This window comes from Microcebus murinus, chromosome 13 (genome assembly GCF_040939455.1).
Source record: "Microcebus murinus isolate Inina chromosome 13, M.murinus_Inina_mat1.0, whole genome shotgun sequence".
Taxonomy (NCBI): Eukaryota; Metazoa; Chordata; class Mammalia; order Primates; family Cheirogaleidae; genus Microcebus; species Microcebus murinus.
Window position 1 is genome coordinate 58,586,141 of NC_134116.1, and position 16,161 is coordinate 58,602,301.

At 34.9% G+C, this 16,161-nt stretch overlaps 1 protein-coding gene across 1 annotated transcript in view; it reads left to right on the forward strand.

The window, feature by feature from the left end:
• DNAJC15 (DnaJ heat shock protein family (Hsp40) member C15) overlaps positions 1-16,161 on the forward strand; it is a 78,345-nt gene that overhangs the window by 23,966 nt on the left and 38,218 nt on the right. Inside the window, exons 2-3 of the mRNA XM_012761027.3 lie at positions 9,509-9,560; positions 10,679-10,752. Of these exons, the coding sequence (XP_012616481.1) occupies positions 9,509-9,560; positions 10,679-10,752 (126 nt within the window). The remainder of the gene's footprint in view (positions 1-9,508; positions 9,561-10,678; positions 10,753-16,161) is intronic.

Genomic DNA, 16,161 nt, shown 5'->3' on the forward strand with positions numbered 1-16,161 from the left:
GGGTATCCAGGAGTGGCTTGATGATTGGGGCAAGATTTTCTGACCAGCCACATTTATTCACAGTTTAATGTGAGCAAAGAAAGCTTTTTATGTTATTAGGAGAAAGTAGAGATAAGACTCACACTATTTTGAATAAATGCAAAATATTTAATAGTACTTAAAAGATTATTCCTAAGAAATTATGTATAGTGAGGATTTAAGTTTGGGAAATTTTTTGTTAATTATACTGGGGAGTGTAGTAATAGTCATTTGGGGCAAGCCTACAAGTTTTGTTTCTTATGTTTGACTTTGATTGTTTTATTATTTTTGCTTTGTTTTTGTTTTGCTCTTTTATTTACTCACTAATCTTGCTAAAGAAATTAATGCTTGCCTGTGATTTGAAAGAAATTAAATGACTTAGAAATGTAGTTAGTTTTGCCTCTCCTTTTTTACTTAATGTAAGGTACTCATGGGAATTGGTGTGTGAGAAAAGTTCCAATGTATTTGCTTTTCTCAATGGAACAATAATGGTAGGAGCTGGGTAGATTAATGAGATTGGTTTAATTTAGATATGAAAGTTTGAAGTTCATGCTGGCTTGAAGATTTTAGGGCAGGATAATTGTGGAAATTTCCTTTATACAGTCATTTTATCATGTCTGACATTTTTTCTTGAATATAAATTCGCCTGCCTTCCTTATTTTGATATGTCTGTATAATACCCCCTCTTTCCCAAATTCTACTGATTTGCCAGCAGTCTTTCTTCTTCCCTCTCTTTTTTCTCCCCATTTGCTGTATAAATTCAAAGAGCTTTCTTTGTGGAAATTGAGCTAAATAATAAGACAACATAAAACACTGAGTTCAGCAGAAAGTGATTTGCTAGTGATAAACCCTTGAGAATTAAGTTACTGCAAGATAATGAAGGATGTTTTTGAAACATCTCCGTTCAATCTTCTTTTTCATTAGTGGAAGAGACCTCCCCAACCCCACCCCCAGGTGTTAGGAATTCCCATACTGCTTTGCTTAGGCTTTATTTATCATATTTATCCTGGCATGTTTTTAGAAAAATAAGTCCACAAGAGAACTCATGACATTCCTTTCCTTTGCTCCAGACATCTCACAGTCCTTGCAGCAAAAGGCAATTTCATTCTTCCTGTAGTTCAAGACAGTAACCTTGACATCCTCGATTCTTCTTTTTCTGATACCACACATCCAATTTCTCAGAAAATCCTATTGGCTTTACCTTCAGAATCTATCTAGAATCTTACCACTTCCCCATTTCCATCGTTCATCCATCTGCTTCACACTACCTACCATTCTCTCTTTCCTGGATTATTTTACTGAACTTCTAACTCATCTCCATGCCTCTGGTTTTGTTCCTCTATAGTCTATTCTCAACATGACAATTAGCATGATACTTTGAATTCTGAGTGAGATAATCTTAGGCCTCTGCTCAAAAAAGTCTTGTCATACCACTCAGAGAAAATCTAAAGTCCTTATGTTGACCTTATAAGCCCTAACTGGATCTACTTCCCATGCGACTTCTCAGACCTTATTCCCTATTTTTTTTCCTGTCACTCTGTGCTCTGTGCTCACTGGCCTTCTATTTTTCAAGCACACCAGGCACACCCCTGCCTTAGGGCCTTTCAACTTGTTTCCTTTGCCTGAAATTCCTTAGATGTTGGAATGACTTCTTCTTTACATGTTTTAGTTTAGTTTTGTTTTGTTTTTCCAAAAGTCACCTTTTCAGTGAAGCTTTCCCTACTCTAAATATATTGCTGTCATCATAGAAACACGCACCTACATCTTTACTTATTTTTTCCATAGCACATATCACTGTATAAAATATTATTTATTTTTCTTATTTGTATTGTTTATTATTTTGTGCCTCTTGCTAAAATGTAGCTTCACAAGGTTAGGAATTTTGCCTGACATACTCCCAAAACTTAAAATCATGACTGGCACATAGTAAATATCCATTGAGTATTTATTAAATTAATTAATCAACTAGTAAGAGATAGGAAATAGCCTTTAAATGGCTACTTGATAAATCATCTAACCCTTTTATTGGGAGTTTCTTTATTTTACTCTATGTTTATTTAACAAATTAGCTATTCCATCATCTTTTCCTATAGATTATCTTCATTTCATTTTTGTAAGGAACTTTACCTGACACAAGGTCCTTAATTTCATTTTCTTCGTCTTCCATGAGACTTTTAGATATCTTTGTCTGTTCTAGGATATTTTGAGGCATGACTACATGTTAGTTTCTTAATTAAGTTTAATTAGCATTGTTTATTATATTTTCCCATTTCAAAACATAATTTCAGCACCAATATAGCATACAAATAATATGAGCTACAAAAGACATCTTGATGGTGGGGAAGCTTCATTTTTTTTTTTATTATTTTTATTTTTATTTATTTATTTAATTGCCCGGGCTAGAGTGCCTTGGTGTCAGCCTAGCTCACAGCAGCCTGAAACTCCTGGGCTCAAACGATTCTACTGCCTCAGCCTCCTGAGTACCTGGGACTACAGGCATGCACCACCATGCCTAGCTAATTTTTTTTCTGTATATGTTGAGTTGGCCAATTAATTGCTTTCTATTTTTAGTAGAGACAGGGTCTCACTCTTGAACTCCTGACCTTGAATGATCCGCCCGCCTCGGCCTCCCAGAGTGCTAGGATTATAGGTGTGAGCCATCATGCCCAGCCATGGAGAAGCTTCTTAAGATCCTTTTCATCCCATTATACAAGCTTTTTGAGAATATTCTATATACCAGGTATTTTGCTAGATTTTGGAAATCCAGAGATAAAAAGTATAGTCCATGCCTCCAGAAGTTCACATGCTGGAGGGAACTTGAATAAGTAAACCATTATTAAATAATGTACTATGTATTATAGTAGCAAGACCTACTGAATACTATGGGGCCACTGAAGAGTTTTGCTTGGGTGAGGAGGTGAGTGGGGAAAACTTCACTGAGAAGATGACCTTGAAGTTATTTGTTGAAGAATGAGTAAGAGTTTCTGGGAGGAATAGGGCAGAGAGGAACAGAAAGGAAGTTAAGATTAAATATTTTAGAATGAAGAAAGGACTAACAGAGTATCTGCCATGTTCACACAATGTGCTGGTCATTTTTCATAATCTTGTATCATAAATCATGAACATCTATGATACAGGTATTTATATCCCCACTTTCTAGATAAGTAATTGGGCCCAGAGAGAATAGCCTAGGGTCACAAAACTGTTAAATGTTAGTTGGAATTAGAGCCTGGACCTGATTAACTTGGAAGCCCTTGGACTTTCCATAGCAGCCCTTATCATTCAGGGGTGAAGGGATAGAAGGTTGATGGGGTTCATGCTTACTATATGGATGAAAAACATGAAGGCTTATGAAGAAGCGAAAATGTAGAAAGGTAAGAGCTGTGAGAAATGAGAAAGAGTACTAATTAAGGAAGGAAGATGATTGATGCAGAGCAGGGTTGAAGGACCGACAGACATCAGAAACCATAATTATGTAATGATGCTATTTAGTATGGTCGTAAGACTTTTCTTTAGCCAGGCTTAGTAGTCCAGGAAAAGGATTCTCTATGGTAATTCTCCTGTCATTTTGAAACCAATCAATGATTTCATTGACAATTTGCAATCTGTTGGTTTCTGCATTGCTATTCTGCATATGCCTGGAAATTTTAAAATCCAAAATGTTCATGCATCGTATATGGTCAGAGAGAATACAGTGAAAACTAGGCTTTTTGTCATTTTTGACAAGTATAATCTAAAGTCATGAATTTTAAAAACTTAAATACTCATTGGCCAATATCCCATAAATTTGTTTTGTGAATATATATCATCTTTGTTTTCCATGGTGACCATGACAAGATTGTTAAAAACTGAATTTCTAAATAGAATGTTAGGCTTTTGTTTTTCTTATGTATACTTCTATTCCCAAACACCAGTCTGGACCAGTGGTAGAAAGAATTTCTGATGTAATTTGTAACTGAGTTGGTTTTCAGGTATCTATGTGTACATATTTATAGAAAGACCACTTTGTTCTACAAGTAGAAGTATGAGCTAGCCTAATTTTATATAACAACAACACTACCACAAATCCAGGAATTTATTTAAATCTTTTGCAGGCCTAGAAAATGTTAGCTACTTTTCTAAACCATAAACATCTCAATCTTAAAAGAAAATATTTCAAAACTAAAAGTTGCCCAAGGTGTCCTTGTGTAGATATATGTGTATGGATTTAAAAAAATGACCTCATATGGGATCCACCTTTACCATCTACTGTCTCCTACATACATATGACATTTGGGCAGTTTTAGCCTATATGAGGATACTAGAATATACCTCCCTTTCTTACTAATTAATTTATTAATTTTTTTAGAGATGAGTCTTTACATGTAGCTTAGGCTGGCCTTGAACTCCTGGGTTCACGAAGTCTTCTTGCCTCAGCCTCCTGAGTAGCTGGGATTATAGGCGCACACTACTGTGCTCAGCACCTACCTTTCTTTTTAAATCACACTTCCTGATTTTTCTTTTATTTTCAGCACATATCCTAATCTTTCCTGAGTCAAAGCAATAGCAACATTTCCCTATTTTTGCAAAATTCACAGATGTACTATTATGTCTATCTAATAGCATGAGCAATATGGACATTTAACCTGGTTATTGCCTAGTTGGTAGAAAATAAGTGTACTTGTAGTACTAACACTATGCCTGATTCACCATTTTGCTTTTATATTGCTTTTTCAATGTCATTTTTCTCATTCTGTTACTGGCAATTTAATTTTAAAGCATCATTGTTTTAAAAACATTCAAAATAAAAATTGAAGTACATTTTCTTGTTTACAACTGGATCAAATATGGCGTTGTGTATATAAAAGAAACAAAATAGATCCTCTTAGCCCAAGGATATGGTACCAAAGTTTAAATAGATAAGAAATAACACAGTGAAAAAGCATATATATATAAATTTTCTCAATGATATTAAAATAGAAAACATATTGATGGAGTTCTCTATTTATTCAGTTATGCCAAATGAACCATAGGCTATTCAAAAACACCAGTGTGTTTTAGATGTTATGTTATTTTTAAAAATTAAGGTCAAACAAAAGTATAATTAGGAGTTCTGTGTGACCTACTTGCTCAGCCGTTAGACTGACTGTTCTTCTCTTATACTTCTATTTTCTGTATTTGAAATTCAATAGTTTTTTTCTCTGTCTGAGTCATTCAGGTATGTGGAGGGTTGGGAGGAGTTGTTACTGGTTTACAGCTCCCTAAATCTGTGTCTGAAAAGAAATACCAATGGCTTTTTAGTGAATAAGAAGTGTTAGATGGTAGATAAATATCTTTTTTTAGAAAACAAATCATACTATTATTCTGGACCAATTCAAGTTTTAACTTAATTGTTTATAGATAACAGATACGTAAAAAAAAAGAAAAAAAGGACTTTTATTCTCATTTCACAGTACAAATCTGTTTATATAGGATACATGATTTTTAAAAACATTTCAAGTTGACTTGAACTTCCAAATATGTTTTTGTTTGTTTGTTTGTTATCAGTTGGGTTTTTTGTTGTTGTTTTAAAAAAATTTTTTATGAGACAGAGTCTCACTCTGTTGCTGGGGCTAGAGTGCCATGGGATCAACCTAGCTCACAGTAGCCTCATACTCTTGAGCTCAAACCATCCTCCTGCCTCAGCCTCTTGAGTAGCTGGAATTACAGGTCATCTGGCTAATTTCTTTCTATTTTTAGTAGAGACAGGATCTTGCTCTTGCTCAGGCTGGTCTTGAACTCCTGACCTTAAGCGATCCTCCTGCCCTCCCAGAGTGCTAGGATTACAGGTATGAGCCTTTTTTTTTGAAATAGGTCTCACACTGTAGCCCAGGCTAGAGTGCAATGGCATGATCATAGTTCGCTGTAACCTGGAATTCCTGGGCTGAAGTGATCCTCCCGCCTCAGCCTCATGAGTGGCTCAGACTACAGGGGCATACCACTATAGTCAGTTAATTTTTTTTTTTTTTTTTTTTAATTTTGTAGAGACGGGATCTTGCTTTGTTGCCCAGGCTGGTCTTGAACTCCTGGGCTCACTCACAAAGTATTATTTTAATATCAGATTAATTAAAATATAGTTGATGTAATTCAGGTATAACCCACTTTCAAAAAGGAATTTTAATTCCAACCAAGGAATAGGTTTTTGATTAGCTGTGCTATATACTTTGTCTTTTTAGTGTGGATAAATAAGATTTGATTACACAGATTTAGTCATTTATTTATTGAACATTCTTATGTACTCCAGTGATCTACCTAATTTGGATTTCTTTTTGTTGTTGTTTTCTCCTCAAATTCCTTTTTACCATCTTTTTGTTTTAAAGATTGTAAGTCATTTTGTGTTTTTCCTTCAAAAAAGTTAGTCTTAGACGTAGAAGTTAATTTTACTGACTTTTTAAAGTAATAAATCGACATTTTCATTATTGTTGAATGAATGAAAAGCGAAATATATATGGCAGGTCTTCTGATGTGTTCTAGCGGCTTAAAGGCAAATGAGACACCCTCATCGACGTCAGTGAGCTCAATAATTTTATTTTTTTTTTAGAGTTCGTATGTTGTGAACTTAAGGACTTCAGCAAGACCCATGAATCCATTCAAAATATAAACAAAAATCTGTGGTGTCTATATGTTTGTGTTTTTCTGGGGAGATGGTCCATAGATTTCATCTGATTTTTAAAAGACTCTTGATTACCTAGAAAAGCTAAAAGAGTTAGAACACATTAACTGTAATTTATATAATAAGTGTTATAATAAAAAGAATGAACTCTAGGACTTTAGCATAGAGTAAACATTGGAGCCTACCTACCATGTTCAGGGTTCTACCAAGGACCCATTTGATATAGGTCCTGGGGCGAAGTTTGCCTTGTTCCATGCTACATCTCTTACATGTATATAGTGACTGTTATGTAGTGACATTTTCACAGTATAGGTATTGGTAGTGGTAAATAGATGGATGGGTTCTTTTTAAGATAGTTTAATAAAGGGACTATTTGCAGAGGTGTGGGCATGGTTTAAGGTAACCTAAAAAGGATGAGGAATCACCTAGGGATGAGCAATTGTTGGAAACTGTTATCCACCCAGATGAAGGTGCAAGGATGGGAATTGTGTTCCAGAACTCAGTGAAAGTTGTAGGTATGGAAGAGGAGCCACCCCAACAGGAGCTGTGGCCAAAGAGAAAACAAGGCAGGGAAGAAGTAGGGGGAATAAGTGGTGCCATTATTTCTCTCTCCTTCTACCCTTTGTTTTTCTGCTGATGGCTTCCTCTCTCTGGTAAAATCCAACCAGAAGCTAGAGGTCAAGTGAGTCCTTGGAAATAAGGAGAGGCGAACATACAGAACGAGGCAGACAAGAGTAGAGGGTGGATCTGGGGGTACTAATGGGGAATAATCAGCAGAGTCCTCCATACTTACTTATTGAATTAAATTGAACTTTTATTGTGTAACATAACTTAGCCTTACATATTGTTAGAATAAAGTGAAAAATGAGCAAATGCTTCATGATTTAATATTGTCTTATATGCCTTTAGTCCTTGAAATAAAAGTCACTTTGGAATTGGAGGCAACTATTTGTCTCATATATTTTGTATAGTTAAAATAGTAAAAATGATGAAGTTATTATTAATCTATAAAAAGTTTTAATTATTGTAGAATAATGCAGCTTTTTCAAATATTCATTTTTCAAAATGTGAAAAATTGGTGTTTTTCACCTAGGGAAGAACAATTCACTTTCTAGGGCCTACCTCAAAAACTACTTCTCTGAATTTTCTCTTGTTCAGACAGATTTAAGGGTTATAGAACTTTGTACTTCTATTATACTACTTATATTCACGAGTATTTAGTTATTTCTATTGATAATTAAAAGCAGTTCACATTTACTGATTGTTTAACATGTGCCAAACTACTGTGCTTAGTCCTTTACATATATTCGTACAGTTTATCCTAATAATAACCATGGGAGATATAGATATTGTTGCTAGGCTCTTGAGATACATCAGTGGACAAAATAAGTTCACAAAGGCCACAAATATTTATATTCTGATACTATTAATAATATTTTTATACCCTATTGTTATTGTTAGTATTCTATGGTTACTCTTGAAGTTAGCACCTTTTCATATGTATTAATCATTTAGATTTTTTTTTGTGTGTGAAGTCTCTGACCTAGTCCTTTGCCCATTTTTCTACTCAATTATTTGTCTTTTTATTCAGAGGAATTCTATATGTATATTTGGATATGTGCCCTTTGTTATGTGTGGTAAGTGACTTCTGCCATTCTGTGGCAGATTCAAGCTGGGGTATTAAGAATTGGTTGGATTTGGATAGTCAATGACGAGTACTTCTAGTCAGATGAAAGAATAAAGTTATAAGGGAAGAAAATATAATTCACACATGAAACAACTGAGTAGTTTGATTGAACTGAGGATAAACCTCAAAATATGTGGTACCAGAGAAGTTCTAGAAAATGCCAAAAATATATCTCAGGAGAGCTTTTTCATTAAATCAGTACGTACCTCTTTCTGTTCAGGAACAATTAAGGTTAGACAACCTGAAAGGAACCTTGAAGACTGTTTTGCCTCTCTAGGTAGGTAACTCTAGGCTTTCTCTCCTGTGCCAGGGGATGAATCTTCCTTTACTGAAATGGTTCTAGTGTCATTGCCTGGTGAAAAGGTGTCTTACAGCTACACTGAGGGGGAGAAGCCAGGAGGAATTTCCTTCATCTTGTTTATGAAGAGCTCTAGATTTCTCAGAGAGTTATTGAATATTAAAGTTAGAATATCTTCGTTCAGTTATCCTTGCTGATCTGATGTTTTTCATTACACAGTCATCTATTGAAGGTTTGGGACTTTGATTTCCTAAGACTTGTTATCTATTTCCTTACAGAACTTGAAGGCCAATGGCTGAGGGGCTTTTTGGTTTTAGTATCCCTTTAGTCTCAGCTTCTATCCTATGATGTCTGCACCAATGTGAAATGTATCCATTCTGATCCCTAGGGGATTATTCTAGCTTTTTAGAAGTCTTTACTGAATCTTATAGATTGACCTCTTCTTCCCTAAACATTGATCTAAGGTTTCATTAAATTTTTAAATATAGAAAATGCTATTGAGCATTGTAAATATAAAATAAGGAAGAGAAAATATGTGCTTTTCATCTTCTTAGGAGAGAAATAATACTAAACCTGCTTTTAAAAATGGTTTAAAAATTTTAGCAATAGATAATATAAAAAAGCTCTTGGTTAGAATGAATTCAAATATATGGAAATTAAATAAAAATCTAGAATCATTTTAGTTCACTGAAAATTAGCTGATATAGCAAGCAGCAGATAAAATCCCATAGACACTGCATTTTTTAAAGTTCTATTCACAGTAGAGCATGGAGAAGATGTAGTATTTAATATAATTATTCTCATTATTAAAAATGATTTACTTTTAAAACCCAGTGTGTAACATTCTAAGTGATATTCATTTTTTCCTCCATAGGCAAGAAGTTTGATAGCTGTAGGACTGGGTGTTGCAGCTCTTGCATTTGCAGGTAAGATAAAGAATACTTATCAATACATTGCAGGAGAAATATTGCCCAATATCTTCTGCAGTGATTCATGAGTAGACTGTAGTATTCTGAGGTTTTGCTTTTCAGACATTATACATTCTCATTCTTTCCACCATTTATAGTTACTGAGCATTTGTCAGTGTAGCAAATCTAGATAACTTTATAGGGAAGAAAATTAATGATACAAAAGCTAGGAAAACTAGCTCCAATAATAGCTGATCTGGTATTTTATTTTGTTGTTGTTTGAGCTATAGTACACCATAAAAAGAAACAAATTTTTCACTTCCAGAAATTCTGTTTGATTTCTTTTTAATAATTTGATTTCCTTAGTAAATCTTTCATTCATCTCCTGCATTGTTTTTGTAGTTTCTTTGTGTTGAGTTTCTATTTTCTCTGGTATTTTATTGAGCTTCCTTACAATGCATATTCAAAATTCTTCATATGTTATTTCAATCTTTTCATTTTGGTTGGTATCCATTGGTAAGGAGTTATTGTTTTCTTTTTGGGGTGTCCTTTTACTCTAATTTTTCATTTTTCTAGAGTTCTTTTGCTACTTCCTTCTCATCTGACCTTTCAGTTAAGAGCTATGAGTGCAAGACCTGGCTTACAGGACTGTCTCTGAGTCTCTGAAGATCAGTCCCTAAGTGTGCAAGGGAGAGGAGTGCTGGTCCCGAGTTGCCTATAGGGGGTTCTAGCAGGTTTGGTGTACCTCTCAGGTTATGTCAGACCTGCTGACTTCACCTCTTGCCAACAGTGTGTAGTGGGTTAGGTCCCCCTGCTTACTCTTGGTGATGGGAGATGGTACTTGTAAGTACAAATCTGCCAGTCCATTTGCCTAAGTTGGGAGGCTCTCTGCTTAGTTCCAGGGTTGTTCCTCCTCTTGTTGATTGATATTTGCATATTAAAATGAAATGCTGTCCTCTGTTCAGTAATTAGAAATTTGAAAAAAATGTGGCTATCTTTCTGGTAAATTTTGAAATGTTTATTAAAATAACATATATTAAGTAAATTATCAATAAATACTATAGCAGGCACCTTAAAGGTATTGATTGGCTTGGATTATAGAAAATATATTTGCTTTTATTCCTTTTATTATTTAGGTCGCTATGCATTTCAGATCTGGAAACCTCTAGAACAAGTAATTACGGAAACTGCAAAGAAGATTTCAACTCCTGTAAGTTAAATGTGGCTTTAGTTAGAAAACGCATTTTGATTTTTGTTTGTATGGCATATTTTATTTTATTATAATTTTTAAAATTTTAGCATATTATGGGAGTACAAATGTTTAGGTTACATATATTGCCTTTGCCTCACCCAAGTCAGAGCTTCAAGTGTGTCCATCCCCCAGACAGTGGGCACTGAACCCATTAGGTGTGTGTATACCCATCCCTTTCTCCACCCAGTATGACATATTTTAAAGTAACCCAGAAAATGCCTTAGATTTTGTAATATTTGTAGAAGTTTACTTCCATCATTATATCATTGGTGAGTTTGTCTAATTTATTGGTTTAGTTTAAGTTTCATGTTTCTTAACGTGAAGAAGTTTTAAAAGAAGAAACTTTTAAGTGGTTATGTTATTTTAATATCTAGCCTTATTTTTGGTTTTGTCATCTAATCATTTTGCTCCATTTAGTAGTATCACATCAACTTTGAGGTAACTAATTTTCCCTGTTTAATTGTTGTTCATTTATTCAATAAACATTTGGTGAGCACAAACCAATTCCAATCCCTGTGCCAGGAGTTTGGGATAGCTGGTGAACAAAACAGACACAGGCCCTGCCCTTATGGAGCTTACCCAGGACTTTTTGTCACCTTGAAATTTGCATCTATTCTCATCCCAACACACCTGCCTGTCTGAAACATAAAATCACAAGATTCCAAGCATGAATCCTGTGGAATTATTTTACATTATTCTATCAGCATTATAGCTACTCTGGTGAGCTGAAAATAAGTGCAGAATGAATGATAGTCGTATCCAAAAAATTACAGCATGAACTGTGGTTTGTGACCACTGAAAACAATACAGAGAAAACTCAGCGAAGCACTACAGCATAGACATTGACTTCTGGGAAAAAGAAGCAGATCTGGGATAGATCAGCTTAGCTTGCAGCAATTTGAGAATGAATGGCTTGTTTTAGCAAAAGCATTACAGGCTTGTGAGGCTTAGTTAGCCATGAACAATGACAGCACTTTCAGAGGATGACATACTGACAGATAATTAAACTCAGGTTCAAAAGAACTGCAAGTGATTTTGCAGTCCTATAAATACATGTCTGTGAGTAGAGGGAGCATATTTGTATTTCCTGTTTTCCTATTTATATTTTATTTGGCTAAAGTATTGATAGCTAAGTATTGATAGCTATACAGCATCAGTCAGTAAATATTCATTGAACGCTTACTGCATGATGGTAAAAGGTATACTCATGTAATACATTATTGTAGGCAATGGGATATACTTACACAGACAAGGAAATTGCCTGCTGGAAGCTTAGTTTTAGTGGAGAAAGAAGAGAGCCTTTGGAAGATTTTGAGCAGAGGGGCAATGTGATTTGCATTTAGGTTATCACTCTGCCTGCTGCATAGACTGGAGTGAGCCAGAGTAGAAACTGTGAAACTGGTTAAGAGTGTGTTGGGATAGTCTAGGTGATAGATGATGGTGGCTTGAGACAGAGTAATAGTAATGGACACGGGGATATAGTTCCTTAAATGAATATTATTTGCATCTTTCCATATGTTTATAAATAACAACTAGAGAAAATTTCAGAAATCATTTCTCTTTTCTTTTGGTGACCTTCAGTAGATATATGTATACCATAAATAGAGAGCTCCTAAGCTTTGTAGAACTAAATTTTTTTTTTTTTTTTTTTTTTTTTTTTTTTTTTGAGACAGAGTCTCGCTTTGTTGCCCAGGCTAGAGTGAGTGCCATGGCGTCAGCCTAGCTCACAGCAACCTCAAACTCCTGGGCTCGAGTGATCCTTCTGCCTCAGCCTCCCGGGTAGCTGGGACTACAGGCATGCGCCACCATGCCCAGCTAATTTTTTATATATATATCAGTTGGCCAATTAATTTCTTTCTATTTATAGTAGAGACGGGGTCTCGCTCTTGCTCAGGCTGGTTTTGAACTCCTGACCTTGAGCAATCCGCCCGCCTCGGCCTCCCAAGAGCTAGGATTACAGGCGTGAGCCACAGCGCCCGGCCAGAACTAAATTTTTTAACATTTGTAAAGGCAATGAGAGCAAGAAAATGAGAACGTTTTCACTGCTTGGTAGAGGCTAACAGATAAGGCAGGGTAGTTCAAGAGATTATAAGGATATACTCACGTAAGTTCTTTCTTCAGATGCTTCATGCATCTGCTCCCTCATCTTCTCAGGGGGGCCTTACCTGGCCTAGCTGATATAAAGAATCTGAACCTGGTACCTGCATTTCTTAAAGGAAAGGGAAATGATATGCACCCTTCTTTCCTCTCCTTTGTTAGTTGGTCTTAAGGTAAGAAACATGGCCTTTGATAAATCTAGCTCCTCCTTCTTTTTCACAAAGTATTACTTTTGCAGTTTGCAGTGAAACATCTTAGAATTTATTCTTCTTCACCATTACAATTATATCTCAGTGAAGATACAAGGATTTTTAAAGCAATTTTTAATATAGTTATTATTCCAGAGAAACTGAGATATGAAATATGGCATACTTTCTCTTTGGCACTAATGAATCCCAAATATCAAACTTCATAAACATAGCATTTACAGTATGAAATACTGGTTCAATAATTAATATTGAATATTTTGTAAATAATTATTGAACTGGGCCAAGCACATTGGCTCAGTTCATTGGCACCTCTAATCATAGCACTTTGGTAGGCCAAGGCAGGAGGATCACTTGAGGCCAAGAGTTTGAGACCAGCCTGGGCAATATAGACTCCATCTCTACAAAAAAAAAATGTACCTGGATGTAGTAGCACATGCCTGTAGTCCCAGCTACCAGGGAGGCTGAGGCAGGAGGATCACTTGAGCCCAGGAGTTTGAGGTTACAATGAGCTGTGATAATGCCACTGCACTCTCTAGCCAGGGTGACAGAGTGAGACACTGTCTCAAAAAAAAAAAATTATTGAATCAAATAAGGTTACTAAAAAAATAGAAACTGTAGTTGTTACTAAATCTCTGTCATTCAAAGGAGAATGTCCAAGCCTCAATGTTCCAGTGAGTTCTCTTTTCATTATTTTTTAAAAACTTTATTTGCTTCCTCTAAGCTTTAACATCTTGTTCTTAAATCTCTTCTTTCTCTTTCTCTTAGGTTTTTTTTTTTTCATTTTGCTAGAATACTGCCTAGAGTAATCTTTTTTGTATGAGTGCATGGATAATAAATGTTTTAAGTTCTTCTCTATTAAACAGTTTGTTTCTTTCTTTGTCACTGTTAATTATCAGTTAGCTGCTAGCTCCTTGAAATCTGGTGGAGCCAGAGAAGTACAGAAATCTCTGCTGAGACTAAACCTCAGTGCCTGTACTCCTACATTCCTACATAGTCACAGCTGATTTTTCTGGCGGTGTTATTACTCTTATTCCATTGTAAATAATCTCTTGTTTTGTTTTTCTTTTGTTGTTTGTGTTTTGGGGATTTAGGTTTTGATGGTGTTTGTTTTTTTAGCTCTGACAGTTTTTAGGATTTTCTCTTTATTATTGATGTTCTGAAATTGCACAAGAATTCGTAGTAAGCCATAACTTACTTGGAAATCACCTGTCTTTTGTTCTGTAAGATTTTCTTACATTTTTTTTTCTTTTTCTTTATTTTTTTCCCTCCGTTGTCTCCCTTCTCTGCTTTTAGAACTAGTATTGGAAAGATGTTAGACCTCTGAATCTGTTCTCTATGCCTCTTACCGTTGTTTTTTTTTTTTCCCGCTCTACATTCTATAATATTCATACAGTTTATTTTCCAGATCAGCGGGTTGGCCTTTAGCAATGTCCATTCTGTTATTCAGTCTATCTACTCAATTTTTTACATCAGTAATTTTTAACTTAAAAAAATTCTTTCATGTTTCTTTTTCATATCAACCCACTATTTTATGAATGTGATATTCCTTTGAATATCTCTAAAGACTCTAATCAGAATTTTTCCAAATTCTCTTCTGCTTCCTAATTTATCTCCTTTCTCCAAAGCCAATTGTTATTTGTTCATCTTGTTTTTTTTTTTTAATTTTTCCTCTATGATATTGGTTTTTTTCCTAATGTCTGATGATACTTGGTTGTTGGTTTATATATATATATATGAGGATAAATTAGATGTAAGTAATGCTCTTGACTTTCCTCAGCAGTTTGGTAGGCAGGTTACTTGAATGGGAGGGTTGACAGGGGACCATAAATACGTAGGTGGGCTTGTCAACAGACATGTCGTCCAAAGCAAGGAGACCAAAGGCAGGCTTGGGACTTCTGGAGTCCAGGAGGGATTGAGCACTATGTATATTTTATTCCTTGGCAAAGTGGCCACCTCCCTGGCCTCTGGGTTCTGAAATGGGATGTGCTCATACTCCTTTTTGCTTCTTTTAGGATCTGCTACACAGAGTAAGATTCATCCGAAGCATATGGGTTTCTTTCTCATCCTGAGGGCAAAAGTGAGAGGTGCCATGCCCCTTTTACTCTGTGATAGTAGAGTAGGAATGGTCCATTTCTGTTTTTCTGATTTAATAAAGTTAACCTAATAATGTTTTGTGTATTTAGTGTTTTCTTCTTGGTTTCCTGTGAAGGGTTTCTTCTTTACTTTGGTGTTCAGAGCTGCTGGAATTTTTCTATATGTGCAATCTGACCTATTTAAATTTTTCAGGATTTCTTTAAACTTCCTAGTTTGCTATTTGTCCCATTTCTTGATTTTTAGGCTTATTGTGGATATTTCTTATTTAAAATATCTCTTTTCTCATTTCAAATTCACTTTGAAAAGCAAAAGACCTTTATGATTCTGTGTGCTCTTTTGAACCAATGCCCTTCTGCTTGTTTTTTAAAAATATTAATGTATGTTTTTGGACTCAGCTAATGTCTAATTACCCCTAATTTTTTTTTTTCCATGGGAGAGAAAACCCAAGTCACTCATCCTTTCTTTGAGGCTTTTAATATTCTATTTGTGAATCTGTCCTTTTATTTGATATAATTTTTAAAAATGGGATTTCTATTGTTTTATAGTCAAGTGAAATTCATGGAAAAGTACATTAATTCAAATCATCCTTCTGTGACTCTATAAGTCAAATAGATTATTGTAAATAATAAAAGTTTATAGTTTATGGTAATTATATTTCTTCTTCAAGACTATAGAATGATATAGTTCTTCTGGTTGTCTGGAGGACTTTTGTGTTTCAAGCTATTGACTGAGTGAATTAGCTACTAACAACTTTGGTTTAATTTAGTCTATTTTATATCTCTTTTGATAACATGGCACTATAGCATTTAATGCTAATTTTAGAAAAAATTATTTTGACTTCTTTTGTTTATAATATATATACTGTACTTTAGGAATGGAATAATGCAAAAGCATAATTTGTAAGGTCTAGGATGTGTTTCAAATATTAATAGCATCATAAAACTGGCGGAATCCTACTGTTTCTGTT